This window comes from Pteronotus mesoamericanus, unplaced genomic scaffold (genome assembly GCF_021234165.1).
Source record: "Pteronotus mesoamericanus isolate MK-2021 breed Mesoamerican mustached bat unplaced genomic scaffold, CSHL_Meso_final scaffold_36, whole genome shotgun sequence".
NCBI lineage: Eukaryota > Metazoa > Chordata > Mammalia > Chiroptera > Mormoopidae > Pteronotus > Pteronotus mesoamericanus.
The window spans coordinates 23123631-23142884 of NW_026555313.1; the positions used below are offsets into that span (position 1 = coordinate 23123631).

Consider the following 19254-nt stretch of genomic DNA (forward strand, 5'->3'; position numbering starts at 1 on the left):
TAAGGAATACTCTGAAATAGTGCTTCTGATAGAACATTCTGCAGTGATGGAAATGGTAAATTTTATCTGCTCAGTTCGGTATTGTAGCCAGTAGCCAAATGTGGCTGTTGAGCACTTGAAATGGGGTTAGTCACTGAAGAATTACATTTTTTTAATTTCTTTTAATTTAAATTTAAATTTAAATAGCCACATGTGCGTAGTGGCTGCCATATCAGTGCAGATCTGGGGAGTTTCTGCTTGAAAACTGACACATTTAGGCATACTGTTTATTAGGTCAGCTGAAATTACCTTTATCTTTATGGCTTTCCGGAAATAGTGGTGGTATCTTGTATGTGTCTCTGCGCGCTCTCAGTATTTTCATGCATATAAAATTTTGATATGGAAGTTTTGGTTATCTTTTCTCTATTTCTTTAGTCAACTTGTGGATGTACTTTCTGCCTTCTGGGATAACTTGTTTAAATTTGATCAAAAGAGTTACACGAACAAATTTTCGTGACTGAGCATCTCATAAAGTGAGCATCTCACCTGGCATAAGAAATAGGTGTTATCAACAGATATGTTCTGAATGAATGGGTAACTTGAAACGGTTTATATAAAACATAATTGGGAGAAATGTTGCATTAGTTACTTCCTGGGAGGCAGTTTTTAGGAGACAACAAGTAGTTCTGTGCTTTGGTTTAGTCTGGCCTTAAGCAAGAATCTTGTCTCAGTCTCATTTGTGTAAAGGAGTGAGAATTCACAGATCAGCACAAAGATACATGCTAGCAAGGTAAAATTACATTTAAGTTTAGGGGTGGGAACGATTTCATTCAATTTTACACTTCAAATTAAGTCTTGAGTTTCACTAAATTGAGGGGTGGAGTCTTGACATAGGCCTACAGAATTGCAGTGAAGGCAAAGGACTTGTTGGGTAATTTTAGTCTATTTTGTATTCAGATTACTAAATGAATATTAACCTCATAAGGGAACAGAACTGATTTGATAATAAGTAACATAAACTGATCATTTTATATATGGTGCTAGTCAGTACTAGGTTATATGAAATTTGAGTCTCATTCCAAAAATAATTTGGTGTTTGTTCTTTTTAGATCATAAAGATAAGTAAAATTACTGATAGAGGGATTCAACAGTCCTTTTATCAGTTCTCAAAATGAACCTGAATAAAGATTCACTGATTCTTGCAAATTAACACTTGTTCAAATTGCTTCTCTTCTAAATGTTGTTTACTTTATGGTATCCCTTGTTAACCTAGGATGAGAAAATGTCAGAATCTACAGTGGATGCCTTCCAAAGCCTATCTTCAGAAGCAAGCAAAAGGTAATGTAAAAAGCTCTTTCCCAAAATGCTTCCTGCTTTAATGCCATATAGTTGTTTACATCTAGTGTAAAGAGAATACTAATTGTTTTTCTTTTTAAAGTATTATTTATTTATTTTTAGAGAGAAGGGAAAGAGAGAGGAAAACATCAATGTGTGGGTTGCCTGTCATGCGCCCCCTACTGGGGACCTGGCCTGAAACCCAGGCATATGTCCTAGGCTGGGAATCGAACTGGTAGCCCTTTGGTTCACAGGCTGGCACTCAGTCCACTGAGCCACACCAGCCAGGGCAGTTTTTGTTTTGTTTTGTTTTGTTTTTTAAGTACTACTCTATCCCAAGGAGTTGATGGTTGTTGAAGCTTGGGTGATGGACTTGGGGGTTCATTTTACTATACCCTTTACCATAATAAAACATTTTTAATTCATATAAAAATTAGAGTTTATTCCATTTCCCAGAGCAATGAAAGTATACCTGTTTTACCTGACCAAGTTGGCATTAACTTTCTTGAGCCTCTTCAGTGTCAACATTACCTGCAGGAAACTGAGAATAAGATTATGTTATATTCTTATACTTCTATTTTAAATAAAATTTTTCTTGCTTATAGATAAATAATCATGTGTTTTCCCTAGCTGTGAAAAAGAAAGAGAAAAAGTCTAAGAGCAGTGAAAAGAAAGAGAGCAAAGAGAGCAGTGTTACGAAGAACTTGGTGGACTCTAGTCAGAAACCTATCCCATCAGTAAGAGAGGATCCTGCCCCCAAGAAAAGCAATAGTGAACCTTCTCTGCGAAAGCACATTGAGGAGAAGGGCGAAGAAGGGAATGCCTCTGCCCCTGGACATGAATCCAAACAAGTTACTGTTCCAGCTTCCAGGAAATCCAGCAAGCAGGTCCCCCAGCCAGCAGCAGTCACGCCCCCACAGCCATCTAGCACAGCACCACCAAGAAAGGAAGTTCCCAAGATTGCTCCTAGTGAGCCCAAGAAAAAACAGCCTCCACCACCAGAGTCGGGTGAGTGAGGAAGGCAAGAAGAAACTGCTGGACCAGAATTACTAGCAAAAAACGTTGCTATCTTAAACAGCATTTGGAAACCTGAAATGTATATTTTTAATTGTTCAGTGCAAGAAAATTAGCACTTTTAACCATTATATAGTAATAAAGAAATAGAAGCAAAAAAAAAATAGTTAAATTGGTCTTAATTTCCTATTTAATGCCTAGAGTTTAAGTAGTTTTGTCTTTTCTAATACCCTTTTCTTCACAGGCCAATCAGTCCTAAAGTAGTAATCACTGTTTAGCATTAGCTGTGAGTTTACTAGCATCTGACTACAATTTATTTTGAATTCTTTAGGTCCAGAGCAAAGCAAACAGAAAAAAGTGACTCCTCGCCCGAGTATTCCTATAAAACAAAAACCAAAAGAAAAGGTGAGAGATTTGTTTCTCTGCCATTTCTCAGGGATGTGTTCTAGTCTAGTAGGAAAATAACCTTATTCTTGACATTTACATGACTGAGTGAACAAACCACATTTTTGCTTCTACATAGATGGCAGTGGAATTTAGGCTTTAGCTCATATCTATTTTTGTCTCTTTCCCCTTGTTGTTTTTCCCTTCCTTGTGGCCCTACATGCTTATACTTAAGTTTATGCTTATGCTACAGGTTGTTTAGCATAATTGTTTTGTGCTGTCAACATCCGTTAGCAATATTTGTAATAATCATCCCTTCTTGTGTGCACTGTTTTTATTATGTGGAGAGATAGAGTTATATCCTTAAGAATCTTCTGGCTCTTTTCACCATCTTTCTGTGCCACCATGATGGTGCACATGTATATCCTGGCTGATGCTGTCAAGAGCATCAGCAATGCCAAAAAGAGAGGCAAACACTAGGTCTTTATTAGGTTATGCTCCGAAGTCATTGTCCAGTTTCTCACAGTGATCTTCCAGCATTGACCAGTTTGAAATCAGTGATCATCACAGAGCTGGGAAATTGTGAACCTCATAAGCAGGTTAAACAAGTGTGAAGTGATCAGCCCAAAGCTGATGTGCGACTGAAAGATCTAGAAAAATGGCAGAATAACCTGCCCTAGTCCTCTCAGCTTGATTTCACTGTACTGAAAACCTCAGCTGGCATCATGGACCACAAAGAAGCAGGATGAAAACACAGGAGGAAAAGCCCTGGGATTCTTTTTCTAGGAATGTGATACATACATGCAAATAAAATGCCTCAGTGGAAAAAAAAATCTTCTGTAGAGTATTCCACGATTTCTGTATCATACGTAGTGTTGAAAACTTGTTTTCCAAATCTATTAATAAGAACTTGTTTTCCAGATCTATTAATAAGATTTCTCATTTGCATTATTTTCTGCAGCAAAAGTAAATGCAAGTAGAGTATGGTTTTGTTCTATATATATCTTTTATCCCTGTAGGAAAAACCACCTCCAGTCAATAAGCAGGAGAACACAGGCACCTTGAACATCCTCAGCACTCTCTCCAATGGCAATAGTTCTAAGCAAAAAATCCCAGCAGATGGAGTCCATAGGATCAGAGTGGACTTTAAGGTAAAAGTGTTTAGTGATTACATAATATATTGAGTGTTGTAGGCTTTTATTTTTTTAATAATTTTTATTTTTCAATTACAGTTAACATACAATATTATATTTTCAGATGTACACCCATGTGATTAGGCATGTAACTTACAAAGTGGTCACCACAATAAACCATCTGGCACTATATGTAGTTACTACCGTATTATTGACTATATTCCCTATGCTGTACTTTACAACCTTGTGACTATTTTGTAAGTGCCAACTTGTGCCTCTTAATCCCTTCACCTTTTTAACCCCTCTCTCCAAACCCCTCTTCCATCTGGCAACCATCAAAAGATTCTTTGTACCTATGAGTCTGTTTCTGTTTTGTTGATTTTGTTCTTTAGATTTCACATATAACTAAAATCATCTGGCATTTGCCTTTCTCTGTCTAACTTATTTCACTGAGCACATTACCCTTTAGGTCCATCCAAGTTGTTGCAGATGGCAAGATTTCATTCTTTTTTATGACTGAGTAATATTTCCTTATATATATCTACCTCATCTTTATCCATTCATTTATTAATGGGCACTTAGGTTTCTTTCATATCACGTCTATTGTAAATAATGCTGCAGTGAACATATGAATATATATTACTTTTTGAACTAGTATTTTGGGTTTTTTGGATACATACCCAGAAATGGAATTGTTGGACCCTTTGTCTCTTGTTATAGCCTTTGTTTGAAAGTCTGTTTAGTCTGGAATAAGTACTGTTACTCTACATTTCTGTTGGTTTGTTTCCATTTTCATGAAATATCTTTCTCCATCCCTTTACTTTAATTCTGTGTCTTTCGACCTAAAGTGAGTCTGTTGCACACAGCATAGGTAAGGGTCTTGTTTTGCTATCCAGTCAGCCACCATATGTCTTTTGATTGGAGCATTTAATCCATCTGCATTTAAAGTAATTGTTGATAGACATATAGTTACTGCCATTTTATTCATATTTTTGATCTTTTTTTCTTTTTCTTCTTAAAGAAGACCCTTTAACATTTCTTATAATGCTGGTGTGGTGGTGATGAACTCCTTTAGCATTCTCTTGAATGGGAAGGAAGTTCTTCATGTGTCCTTCGATTCTAAATGATAGCTCCACTGGGTATAGTAATCTTGGTTGTAGGTTCTTGCTTTTCATCACTTTGAATATTTTGTGCCAATTCCTTATGGCCTGCTGTTGAAAAATCAGCTGACATTATTATGGGAGCTGATTTGTAAGTAACTAACTGCTTTTCTCTTGTTGCTTTTTTTCCTTATTATTCAGTTTTTATTTTAATTTTTTTAATTTTTAAAAAGATTTTTATTTATTTATTTTTAGAGAAAGGGGAAGTGAGGGAGAAAAACATTGATCAGTTGTCTCTCACATAACCCCAACTAGGGACCTGGTCTGCAACCGAGGTATGTGCCCTGATTGGGAATCAAACCAGCAAGCTTTTGGTTTGCAGACCAGTGCTATATCTCCTGAACCACACCAGCCGGGGCTTTAATTTTTTAAAGTGTTTTTTTTATTAATTTAATATTTTTCCCCTTTTTTATTAAATTTATTGGGATGATGCTAGTCAACAAAATTTTATGTTTCAGTTGCACGATTCTACAACACATCTGTCATTATTGTTTTATTTTTTTTTAATATTTTATTTATTTATTTTTAGAGAGAGGAAGGGATGGAGAAAGAGAGGGAAAGAAACATCAATATGTGGTTGCCTCTCATGCGCCCCCAGCTGGGGACCTGGCCTGCAACCCAGGCGTATGCCCTTGACAGGGAGTCAAACCGGTGACCCCTTGGTTCACAGGCAGGCACTCAATCCACTGAGCCATACCAGCCAGGGCTCAGTTTTTTCAGTTGAATATCATCTCAGGGAGGTATAGCGCCCTTCACAGGCTGTGTATTCTCCATCTCGCTGCTTTTAAGATTCTTTGTCTTTAACCTTTGACATTTTGTTTATGATGTGTCTTTTCTTTTTTTAAGATTTTATTTATCTGTTTTTAGAGAGGGGAAGGGAGGGAGAAAGAGAGGAATAGAAACATCAATGTGTGGGTTGTATCTTGCACACCCCCTGCCGGGGACCTAGCCCACAACCCAGGCATGTGCCCTGACTGAGAATCAAACCAGTGACCCTTTGGTTTGCAGGCCGGCGCTCAATCCACTGAGCCACACCAGCTAGGGCTGTTTATGATGTATCTTGGTGTATCTTGGAGGCCTCTTTGGGTTCATCTAATTTGGGACTCTTTGTGCTTCCTGGACTTGTGTATCTATTTCCTTGATCAAATTAGAGAATTTTTCTGTCATTTTTCTCCAAATAGTTTTTCAATTTTTTTGATTTTTTTCTTCTCCTTTGGCACCCCATGATGTGAATTTTGGTACACTTGATGTTATCCCAGAGACTCCTTAAACTATCATCATTTGAAGGTTTTGTTTTTCTGTTTGTTGTTTTGAATTGGTGTTTTCTGCTACCTTATCTTCTAAATTGCTAATTTGACCCTCTCCTTCATCATGATGCTCTACTGTTAATTCCCTATAATGTAGTCTTTATTTTAGTAAGTGAATTCTATATTTCTGGCTGGTTCTTTCTTTGTTTTCTAGTTCCATTTTTAAAATTTTATGTATGTATGTATTTTTTAGAGAGAAAGTTGGTGGGGGGGAGAAACATTGATTTGTTGTTCTACTTATTTATGCATTTACTGGTTTATTCTTGTATGTGCCCTGACTAGGGATGGAACCTGCAATCTTGGTGTATCAAGTCGACACTCTAACCAACTGAGCTACCCAATCAGGGCCTCTAGTTTCAGTTTAAGTTTTCTTTCTCTTTGTTGAAGTTCTAAGTTTCTCTGCTCTTCTCCTAATTTAATTGAGCATCCTTATAACTAGTGTTTTGAACACTGCATCTGGTAGACTGCATATCTCCGTTTTGTTTAGTGCTTTTTCTGGAGGTTTGGCCTTTGGTTTCATTTGGAACATGTTTCTTTCTCTTCTCATTTTAGCTGCCTGCCTCAGTTTGTTTCTATGTATTAGGTAGAACTGCTACATTTTCTGGTCTTGGTAGAGTGACCTTAATGTGGGAGATTTCTTGTGGGGTGCAGTGGTGCAACCTCCCCAGCCACCTGAGCTGGGTGCTCTGGTTGTACTCCCTGTGTGGACTGTGGGTGCTCTCCTGTTGTAGTTGAAACTTGATTGCTGTTGGCACGTCAGCGGGAGAGATTTACCCTGAGGCTGATTGGCTAGGAGGACCAGCCAAGACTACAGCAGAGGATCAGCTGTGTAGGGGCCCACCCCATGGAAAAGGACTTCCATTAGTGGGTCTGTGGTGTTTGGGTGGTTCTTCAGTGAGGTCTGATGCTGTCTACCGGGTGTGCGGACCTTGGGGTCTCCTGGGAGGAGCTACAGAGTAATCTGCAGATAGCTGCAACTTGAGCTGGGCTTGGAGATGCCTAGGAAAGGCTATGCTGCAAACTGAGTTCAGCTGCTACTAGTGCCGGCCTTGGGGCTGCTTAGCAGCAGGTATGGGGCACACCGAGGCTACGTACTGCTTGTTTGGGGTTTGTGGACCTTAGAGATAATGTAGGAAAGTCTGTAGCATGAGCCAGGCACGCCATCTGTATGGAAACGGCACTGGCAATGGCCTGGCTGGACCTGCAAGTTGGGTGGGGGTGGAGTCTCAGGGAATCAGCTGGGCAGGCAGATTTGTTAGCCAGGTTGATAGCAACTGAAATATGGTACCTACTTGCACCTGCACAGGGTGGGCTCGGCAAAATGGAACTCAGAACCCATAAGTCTGAGTAAGTCTGTGCATGGACCCTTTAAGAGGTACACCTGGGACTCTCATAGCTCACTGTCACTCAGCTACCATCTTCGTTAGTTTTCTTAGCCAGAAGTTATGAAGACTTCTCTTCATGGTACTGAAACCCTGGTATGGGGGACCTGGTATGGGGTTTAGACTCCTCGCTTTTAGGGATATCCCTCCCAATTTTTAACCCACCACATGTGAGTGTGGGACCTGCATCTCTGCCCCTACTACCAGTCTTGAAGTGGCTTCTTCTGTATATCCTTAGTTATAGGATATAGTAATGGCTGTTACGTAGTTTAACTGTAATTTTGATACGGTTGTGGGAGGAGGCAAATACCACATTTACCTTCTGTGCTTAAAAGTGAGGAAATTCAGCACTAAGTGGGGAAGTTAATAAGAACTACCATTAGCAGATGGGCTCCAGTGTGTAAAAGCTTTGCTCACTCTTTGTGAACTGACTAGAGGACATTGGCACTGAAACACAGCTGCTCATCCTGAGTAATAAAGTATATTTAGATGAGAATAATGACTGAAGAAAAAATAATTTCACATAGGAATTATCAAATGATGATTGCTTGAATCAGCAAAACTAATAGAAATTTAATCTCAGTATATCTTTGCATTATAGTTAATGTGAATTGAACCAATAAATAAGTGAGCCTTTTAACAGTGTCTGAGAGTAAAAATTTTCAAAGCAGCAGTTGTTTTTGAACTCATGAAATGAAGTATTCTTGACATCCTGGTATCATTCTGATTTTACCATTTTTATCTTTATTTTCAATCCAATGTTGTGTCATTGTAAATCTTTCATTAATGATTTTTCTCTCTATCCACAGGAGGATTGTGAAGCAGAGAATGTGTGGGAGATGGGAGGCTTAGGAATCTTGACCTCTCTTCCTATAACACCCAGGGTGGTTTGCTTTCTCTGTGCCAGTAGTGGGCACGTAGAGGTAAGATTCTGCTTCTTGGTACACTAGAAAGTGTAATGATAGGTTTTTTGTGTGTGCATGTGATGAGAAAAAAATGCCCTGACTAGTGTGCCTCAGCTGGTTGGGCGTCATCCTGCAAAGTGAAAGGTCACCAGTTCCAGGGCACATGTGTAGGTTGCAGGTTCCCTGATCAGGATGCATAAGAGAGGCAACTGCTTGATGTTTCTCTCTTGCATTGATGTTTCTCTCCCTTTCCCTTTCTTTAAAAATAAATAAATAAATATTTGAAAAATATAATTATACCAATGATTTATTGGTATGTAGCAGGTACTACCCCTATTTAAACCAGCTAATGAAATGCTTTGACTTTATTTTTTTTTTAGAGATTTTAGGAAGGAATATACTTCTTATTAGAGCAGCAGTTATTGATTATGAAAAGTTTAATAGTCTAACCTTCTAATTTTATTCTTTACTAGAGGTCTGATTTTTCTGCTAGATGTTCTAAATGTGGAAAAATAATAATACAGTGTTCGTCTAGAAAAAGAGATACCTTTGATGGTGGTTTTATATTGAATACTAAAACTGTCTTGCCTCTAAAGAACTCTTAGCAATTAGTAAGAAAAAAGAATAACACCCAGTTAAAAAATAAAGGCTTAAGGACAGAAACATGTAATTCACAAAACAATACATAAAAACATGGTAGGAATGGGCATTGAACCTTCTGATGTCCAAAAACTGGAAATTAAAGCCTGATATAAAAAAGGGAGACTCTCTGTGAAAATCTAAATTAGCTATACTCTTTCTGAGAGTTGTATGGAAATGTGTATTTTTAAAATGGGTATACCTTCTACCTCAGCAATTGCGCTCCTAGGCATTTATCTCATGGGTATAATTAGATAAATTAGCAAATATGTATATGTGTATACATATACATATGTCTATATAATATGTACATATGAGTATATAAAATAAAATTCTATATGTATATGTTTAATAAAGAGAAGGATGTCTTTCAGTATTGTTTATGTTGAGGTTGCTATAGGTGTCACTGAAGCTAAGAATATTCAGTCTACAAGTTCCAGGGGCTACTGCATTTCTCTTCCTACTTAATCTAATGTTTTGCATTCACACATATAGTATCCACAGGAATAACTTACGCACCAATACTTTGACCGCTGTGATTAAACAGGGCTTTTTTTGTTTTTTTTCCACAGTATAGTTGCTCTAATTTAAATTACGTAGTTGTGGGGGGGATGGACGATGGGAGAGTTGATGGAGGGTAAAGAGGGGTTAAATGGTGATGGAAGGAGACTTACCTTCAGGAATGTACACACGATACAATATACAGATGATGTATTGTAGAATTGTACACCTTAAATCTATATAATTTTATTAACCAATGTCATCCCAATAAGTTCAATAAAAAGGAACAAAAATTTCTAGTGCACAGCAGTCCTACAGAATTCCTAAAAACTGAACTGGAGGATGATAGCACACTGCCCTCATGCTCTCCTGCAGCATACCCAGTGCCTGATGAAGTTTCCCTCCATCCAAATCTAAAAATTTTTATATTGACATGATTTCAGGTTTCAAGAAAAGTTACAAGAGTAGTATAAAGAATTCCCATATCCCCTTTACCCAGAGTCCCCAAATGTCAATATTTTTCATTTTCTTTATCCTTTTCTCTTTGTGTATTTTTATATGTAAAATATACATTTTTATATGTAGACATTTTTCCTAAAAACTTAAGAATTACAGGCATATGCTCTTTTCCCCCTAAATATTTTACTATTTCCTAAAATCAAGGACATTCTCATAACCATGGTATAATTATCAAAATCAGGAAGTAACATTAATACACTATTGTTATCTAATATAGGGACCTTATTTAGGTTGGACCAGTTGTGTCAATAATTATTTTATGACCAAAGAAAATTCTGGGTCACCCTCATTTGAAATTTTAAAAATATTGATATGAAAATAATTATTTCTAAAATTAGACATGGAAAGGATAAACCAGAGCTTAAAATTGTTTAGAATATTATAGAAAGCCTTTAAAACCCTCCCTATTTCCTTTACCTCATGCCTTTATAGCCCCATAGTTACTTAGCATACCCTATGAAATCTTGGATTACATTTGTTACTTTATCATTCTCTTGTTAATTCTCCACTTTAGTTCTCTATACCTCTTGCAGTACCCAATATTGTGCTTTCTAAAAAAATATAATCATTGCTCTTCCAGCCAATATGGAGGTATAGGTAGATACACTTTCCCTCCTCCCATAACCAAAAGAAGGATGACAACAACAAATTTTAAAACAAAAAATAACCAGAACTGCCAGAAAATAGAACTTCATGGAAGTCTGACAGCCAAGGAGTTAAAGAAGAAACAGTCATCCAGACCGGTCGGAGAGGTGGAAATTGGCAGCCGAGACGGAGAGGATGTGCAGCAAGGCAGTGGCTGGAGGACCAGGCTGGCGAGGCAGTAGCTGGCAGACCGGGTGATCCCACATTTGTGTGCAGATAAACTGGGAAGAGTAGCTGGGGAGCAAGACAGACCTTGCAGTCCAGGGTTCCAGTGCAGGAAGAGAAAGTCTCAAAACCTCTGGTGGTAAAAACCTGTGGAGGATGCAGCAGCAGAAGAAACTCCCAGCCTCACAGGGAAGTTCACTGGAGAGACTCACAGGGTCCTAGAACATACACAAACCCACCCTCCTGGGAATCAGCACTAGAAGGACCCAGTTTGCTTGTGGGTAGCAGGGGAAGTGACTAAAAGCCAGCAGAGAGCCGAGCAAGCGGGATTTTTCCCTGTCTGACCCCTCCCCCACCTACAGTGTCACAACACAGTGCCTGGGTTGCCCCACCCTGGCAAACACCTAAGTCTCTGCCCCTTCCAAGGTAACAGGCAGGTTGAGAGAAATATGGCTCAAATGAAAGAACAGATCAAAGCTCCAAAAATAGAACTAAGCAATGAACAGATAGCCAACCTATCAGATGCATGGTTCAAAACACTGGTAATCTGGATGCTCACTGAATTGGTTGAGTATGGTCGCAAAATGGAGGAAAAAGTAAAGGCTGTGCAAAGTGAAATAAAAATATGCAGGAAGCCAACAGTAAAAGGAAGGAAACCAGGACTTAAATCAACGATTTGAAGCAGAAGGAAGATACAAACATTCAACCAGAACAGAATGAAGAAACAAGAATTAAAAAAAATGAGGAGAGGCTTTGAAACCACTGGGACAACTTTAAACGTTCCAACATCCGCATCATAGGGATGCCAGAAGAAGAGGAAGAACTAGAATTGAAAACTTGAAAAAATAATGAAGGAGAACTTCCCCAATGTGGTGAAGGAAATAGGGAGATCCAAGAAGCTCACAGAGTCCCAAAGAAGTTCGACCCAAGGAAACACACACCAAGGCACATCATAATTACATTACCCAAGATTAAAGATGAGGAGAGAATCTTAAAAGCTGCAAGAGAAAAGGAGAGTTACTTACAAAGGAGTTCCCTTGAGACTATCAGCTGATTTCTCAGAAGAAACCTTACAGGCTGAAAGGGGCTGGAAAGAAGTATTCAAAGTCATGAAAACCAATAACCTACATCTGAGATTACCCTATCCAGCAAAGCTGTCATTTAGAATGAAGCGGCAGATAAAGTGCTTCCCAGATAAGATAAAGCTAAAGGAGTTCATTGTCACCAAGCCCTTACTATATGAAATGTTAAAGGGACTTATTGAAGAAAAAGATCAAAAACTATGGCAACAAACTCAAAACTATCAACAATTGAACCTAAAAAAAGAAACAAAAACATAAACTAAGCAAACAGGGACAGAATCACTGAAATGGAGATCACATGGTGGGTTATCATCAGGGAGGGCGTGGGGGGAGAATGGAGGAAAATGTACAGAGAATAAGAAGCATAATTGGTAGGAAAAAAATAAGACGGGGAGGTTAAGAATAGTATAGGAAATGGAGAAGCCAAAGAGCTTATATGTATGATCCATTGACATGAACTAAGAGAGGGGGAATGCTGGTTGGAGGGGAGGGTTACAGGGCCTCGGAGGATAAAATGGAGAAAAAAATGGGACAACTGTAATAGCATAATCAATAAAATACATTTAAATATATAATATATACATATATATGTAATATATATAATCATTGCTTAATGAATATATATTGAATAAAATATAGGTAGGGCTGTATTCCTAAAGACCTAAATATGTTGGTAGGATTTGGTTAATACTTCTGCCTGTCATTATACAATTTTGTTTCCATCTTTCCCTAGTTTGTGTATTGCCAAGTCTGTTGTGAGCCCTTCCACAAGTTTTGTTTAGAGGAGAACGAGCGCCCTCTGGAGGACCAGCTGGAAAATTGGTGTTGTCGTCGTTGCAAGTTCTGTCATGTTTGTGGAAGGCAGCATCAAGCTACAAAGGTACAAAACTAAGCAATAGAACCACGTAGAGTATTACTCTCTTTCTCAATTTTTGTCATTTTACTTTAGGATTCCATATCTATATTTTTTCTCTTGGCTTAGTTTATTTTGACTATTGGGTATAATCAATTGTGTATTTTTGTGTTTTAATTTTAGTGATGTAGTAGAAAACATGGTATTGGATAAAATCCCCAAAATAGCCCTGGCTAGTGTAGCTCAGTGGACTGAGTTCTGGCCTGTGAACCAAAAGGTCACTGGTTCAATTCCCAGTCAGGGCACATGCCTGGGTTGTAGGCCAGGTCCACAGTTGGGGACGTATGAGAGGCAACCCAATGTTTCTCTCACACATAAATGTTTCTCTCACTTTCTTTCCCCCTCCCTTCCCCTCTCTCTAAAAAATAAAATCTATAAAATCTCTTTTAAAAATCCCAAAATAAGTCAAATCTACCCAATAAAAATATTCATCTTGAGTGCCTTTGGCAGGAAATGAATTCCTATGCTTTGTGTGGAAATTTAAAGTGTTCTTACGATGTGCTATACTTACTTGAAGATAAATGTGAAATGGGGTATGAAGTAATAGGGGCTTCATGAAGGTGCTGTGATGCCCACCTTTTGCCTTTGTACTTCCTTACAGCAGCTGCTAGAATGTAACAAGTGCCGAAACAGCTATCACCCTGAGTGCCTAGGACCTAACTACCCAACCAAACCCACCAAGAAAAAGAAAGTTTGGGTGAGTACACACTCTACTGTTTTAAAGAAAATTGTTATGGGACTGTGGACTTGGATAACTTATAATAAATATCCTTGCTTCAGGATGTCAATGTAACAATTTTTTTGCCTTGTTATTAGAAAAAGCCATCCCAGCAGAGACGTCAGCTCTATCTAGAAAATTGTGATCTTTTTAAATAAGAAAAGATACTAAAAATAAGGAAGTTTATTAAATTTCTTTTCTTCCTTTACAGATCTGTACCAAGTGTGTTCGCTGCAAGAGCTGTGGATCTACAACTCCAGGCAAAGGGTGGGATGCACAGTGGTCTCACGATTTCTCACTGTGCCATGATTGTGCCAAACTCTTTGCTAAAGGTACCTCAAAAAAGCCTGTTTCATCACCTTTTAGACGCTGTACTTGTTGTTTGGGAGGTAAACAACATTATAGCAGAATAAAATAAATCTTAACACATCTTATCAAAGATACCATTTAAACGTATTTACTAAATTTCTGGTCTTGCCCTTTATACAGAGAATTATAGCAACTAGACATGTTTTATTAGGTTATGGGAAGAGATGAGGGTATTTTTTAGAATAGTTAGCTAAGCACAAAAAAATGCTGTGAGCCAGTATGTCCCAAAATGAGGTACGTAGATATTTGATTGTTTCAGAAATGAGTTTAGGTGGTATTGAGGCAAACGTTTTATTTTAATAGTTAGGCTAGGGAAAAAATACATAGGTAATACATTAAACTCATTATTTTCTTGACTTACGATAAAAATGTTATAAAAGCTCACTAATTGAAGCTATTTAGGTAAAAACATAATAGAGACAATAGAGGTCACTGGATAAACAAAAGAATGAAGGTAGTACATTGTGCTGAATTTTAGGAAGTGTTCTACTCTAAAAGCCCTGGCAATAAAGTGTAAATTAACTAACTTTTTTACTATCACACCCTTATCTCTTTTTAAAAATTTAAACCTTTCTTTGGAATATTTAAGAGATGAAGTTCTCTCTTCCATTTTTTTTCTGTTATGTTATCTGTAAAATCTACCTTATGACCTCTAAAAATGGGTCTACAGAGGAGAACTAGTCGCACATATAAGAGCTCAGAATAATCTTGACACTTTACAGATATGTGAACATTCCATAGGACACCCATGCTGGCATGTGTAAATAGTTCAGAAGAAGAACGTAATGGCTTACAGTCTAGATCAGGTTGACATACATAAGTCAACAGCCTTGGAGTCATTGGTGTGTGAACCAAAGCGTTGCTGAAAACTTTGCTTTGCTTTCAGGGAACTTCTGTCCTCTCTGTGATAAGTGTTATGACGATGATGACTATGAGAGTAAGATGATGCAATGTGGGAAATGTGATCGCTGGGTCCATTCCAAATGTGAGAATCTTTCAGGTACAGAAGGTTGGAGTCTTTTTATTACAGTTTCCTTCTTTCTTGTTACAGCCACGTATATAGCCCTCAAAGTGTACTATAAATGCAAAATTATGGTAGTGTTATTTGAAGTCTTAAAAAAAAAATATTTATGTCTCTAGAATCAACAACATTGTGATAGATTTGCACTCATTTATCTTGAACATATCCCTCTGAAATAGTAATTTGCTATCCTTTGTCAATACTATAACCTATCAATCCCCCAGTAATCAAATCCTGGATTAGCATTAATAAGGTCCCTTTGGAGACTAGTAACTATGAGTTTCTAGGAGATATTATAGTCTTAATGTTATTTTTAATGTACAGCTTTATATTAAGTTCTGTGGGATAGTTTCCTCTTTTTCCTCTCTCCCACTCTTCAAAGCACCTTATTGTAGGTTTTTGCTTTCCTAGATGAGATGTATGAGATTCTGTCTAATCTGCCAGAAAGTGTGGCCTACACTTGTGTGAACTGTACTGAGCGGCATCCTGCAGAGTGGCGACTGGCCCTTGAAAAGGAGCTGCAGATATCTCTGAAGCAAGTTCTAACAGCCTTGTTGAACTCTCGGACTACCAGCCATTTGTTACGCTACCGACAGGTACATAAGCCCATGTCTCGTTTTGTATTCTCAGAGTTTGATCCTAGGTGGTTTTTACCTACTAACAGAATCTTTTTATGGTTGGTTGGGTTTTGTTTTTTTCTTTTTTTAAATTTTGCTTCATTTAGTTTTATAAGGTTGCTTGTTCTGACCTAAAACCTTATTAAGAATATTTTTAGAACCAAGAAGGGACTGTATCTGCCATATCTTCAAAGGCCTTGCTATTAATAAGGAATTTGGACTTCAAAGGCTATGGGGAGTTAATGAAGCCCTTCACCCAAAAAAGTAACCTGATCAGAGTTCCTTGTTAGGAGAGAGAGGGAAAAAAAAGATTCTGACTGGAGAGAGGAGAAGGATGGGAGAGGCCTGAGCTCAGAGGCAGAAACAGTGGTCCAAAGGCAGGTATATGCAATGAATCTAGGTAAGAGAGTTTGGTGGCCTAAAGATGATGGTGGGGCTCGAAACCCTTTGGCTCTGGGAAAGCCCCAGGCTCCTCAGGGCACTGTTTGAAAACCACTCTTTTTATCCATACAGGTTGTGAACTATACAGTTATACATAGTCATTGGAAAGACCATGTATAGTGTTGGAAGAACCACATGGATAACTTTAACTCAGAGTCAGGCTACTGCTTTATCTTTTAATAGAGCTTAATTTTTTAAATAAGGAAATTAGCTGTCATTTATGTCTTACTCAGAAGGAACTGGACAATTTCTATTTCTTCATACTAGGTTTGGAAGTTATCAGGTAAAGGTCTTAAATTAGCCTAGTAGAGATGTTAGATAACTGGCTCATTTTAACTTCTCTTTTTCTGTAATTGGAGAAATCTCTTATTTTCATGTTCTTTAAGTTTTACAATATAAATCATTCAGTACTATCTTTGTTAATTTTCATATAATTTGCATAAATGCCTCATTTTTCAGTGTTAGATAAATGAAACCTATCTTCCCTGGCAACAGGCTGCCAAGCCTCCAGACTTAAATCCTGAAACAGAGGAGAGTATACCTTCCCGCAGCTCCCCAGAAGGACCTGATCCACCAGTGCTTACTGAAGTCAGTAAGCAGGAAGATCACCAGCCTTTGGATCTGGAAGGAGTCAAGAGGAAAATGGACCAAGGAAATTACACATCTGTGGTATGTCTCTACAGCAAACTAACAAAATTTCAAGTGCCAGTTTAGCTTCCTTATGTTTTATGGAAGATGAAACTGGGTGTAAGCATTAAAAGATGGTTTGTATTACATTTAGAAATACCATGTGGCTTTAAATACCTAAAAATAATGTGAGTTGTTTTAGTTCTGTGTTTCAGAAGATAAGTTATGGTAGGGAAGACAGTGTCTTAAAATGGTTCTTTTTATTTGGCTTTTTGTCTGAGTTCTCTGAAAATTATTTTTATGCTTAAGTCATTTATATATTAAAACGGTTTATGGAAAATAATAATGTAAAGTGAATTGATTTGGCCCTTTTGAGATAACACCTGAATAATACCTTTCTACATAAGATATTCATTTGTAGATAGATGCCTTTTAATTCTATGGTTTTAAAACTGTATTGGTCCTGGCTGGTGTCGCTCAGTAGATTGAACACCAGCCTGCGAACCAAAGGGTCACTTCAATTCCCAGTCAGGGTACCTGCTGGGTTGCGGGCTTGGTCCCCAGTTGGGGATGGACAAGAGGCGACCACACATTGACATTTCTCTCCCTTTCTTTCACTAAAAATAAAATAAATAAAATCTTTGAAAAAAACCTCTTTTGGAAATTATTGTTTTTTAACTCATGGTCCATATTTGCTATTCAGTTGTTTATTCATTTTAGGGTAAATAAATAAATAATATATGGCCTTGTTTGGGTAACTTACTATGATAGAGCTAATTTACGCTCATTTTTGCTTTATTCATTGCATCTCTTGTCTTCCACAAGTTAATTGTGAACTGAATCTCAAATGCCTCTTATAAAGAGAAGCTACACTATATGAAACTAAGGTGTTAGGTTCCTGTTGGACCTCTGTGGTAGATGATATAGGGGAGAAAAGGAAGTGGTTTTGAGAGCATACTGTTTTATTAATAATTAGTGCTTTGTTTTTGTATACAGTTGGAGTTCAGTGATGATATCGTGAAGATCATTCAAGCAGCCATTAATTCAGATGGAGGGCAACCAGAAATTAAAAAAGCCAACGGCATGGTCAAGTCCTTCTTTATTCGGGTGAATGATAATTGATAGTTCATCTTTTTAATTCTTGTGTGTGGGTAATTACACCATGAACAGAATGGACTTTTTCTCTTCTACATTTTGCTTTGCTATGTGTATAAAACATCTTTTCGTTTAATTCATTCCTCTGATTCTTTGGGAGGAAGATGGTGAGGTCACCAGAGTGGATGGATCCTTTCCTTGGTGGCCTGTCACCATCCTCATATTGACAGAAGCTTGTGTAAAGTTGTTGGTTTTTATGTGGTTTCCAAATGAATGTTCACATGTTTACATTTTGTTTGTTTTTCTCTTAGCAAATGGAACGTGTTTTTCCATGGTTCAGTGTCAAAAAGTCCAGGTTTTGGGAGCCAAATAAAGTATCAAACAAGTAAGTAAATTCTTCATTATTTGTTTATCTCATAAGCTAGAAATCTGAGAGTTCTTATATTTCTAGATTGAGGTATTTTTAAAGTAGGTGTTGATATTAAAAAATCAGTTGAAATGCTTTTTCAATGCTGGCTTACAGACAACAGTGTTTAGTATAGTATATTGTTCTATTTTATTCAGTTCAAATGGTATTCTCTGCCTCTCTTGGGTCTCCATATTTAACCTTAAATTTTTATTCCAGTAAATTCTTTTGATTCTTTGATAAGGTTATTGTTTGTTTCTGGAAGTTTAACCAAGAGTCATACATTGAGATTATATTTTTAAAAATAATAAAGTCCTGAGTATTTAAGCAGTTTGAAAATTATGCCTTGTTCTTACATTTTGTGAATGGCCCGTGCTTGGGGCTAATACCTGATGATACCAAGACTTTAATTTTTTTGTACAGTTCTGGGCATTTTAATAGGGGTTCAATAAATACTTGTTAAATCAATTATTTTCAGCAGTGGGATGTTACCAAACGCAGTGCTTCCACCTTCACTTGACCATAATTATGCTCAGTGGCAGGAGCGAGAGGAAAACAGCCACACTGAGCAGCCTCCTTTAATGAAGAAAATCATTCCTGCTCCCAAACCTAAAGGGCCTGGAGAACCAGACTCACCAACTCCTCTACATCCTCCTACACCACCGATTTTGAGTAAGGCACCAAATGAAGAGTCATTTTCCATTTCTCTCCATGTAAATGATTGACTTTGTGAATCTAAATTTAATATCTCTGCATGTTAGAAATTTTCAGGTGACCCTTAAAATACAATAAAATCGTAACTTTTGCTTCACTTAGAATGTTAACAGGAATTTATGTAAATACTCTAACAGGTGGTAAATACTTTTTGAAAGTGTTCATTTTATAGGCTATTTAGAC

The 19254-nt window shown here is 37.5% G+C and overlaps 1 protein-coding gene across 2 annotated transcripts in view; it reads left to right on the forward strand.

Moving 5' to 3' along the window:
• Positions 1–19254, forward strand: part of KMT2A (lysine methyltransferase 2A) — an 86096-nt gene that overhangs the window by 37171 nt on the left and 29671 nt on the right. For both annotated transcript variants that reach the window (XM_054592343.1, XM_054592344.1), the window contains 14 exons: positions 1253–1317; positions 1945–2322; positions 2660–2733; positions 3732–3863; positions 8504–8617; positions 12884–13030; positions 13665–13760; positions 13993–14113; positions 15037–15150; positions 15583–15767; positions 16725–16898; positions 17853–17963; positions 18263–18336; positions 18836–19029. In XM_054592343.1, the coding sequence (XP_054448318.1) occupies positions 1253–1317; positions 1945–2322; positions 2660–2733; positions 3732–3863; positions 8504–8617; positions 12884–13030; positions 13665–13760; positions 13993–14113; positions 15037–15150; positions 15583–15767; positions 16725–16898; positions 17853–17963; positions 18263–18336; positions 18836–19029 (1979 nt within the window). The remainder of the gene's footprint in view (positions 1–1252; positions 1318–1944; positions 2323–2659; positions 2734–3731; positions 3864–8503; positions 8618–12883; positions 13031–13664; positions 13761–13992; positions 14114–15036; positions 15151–15582; positions 15768–16724; positions 16899–17852; positions 17964–18262; positions 18337–18835; positions 19030–19254) is intronic.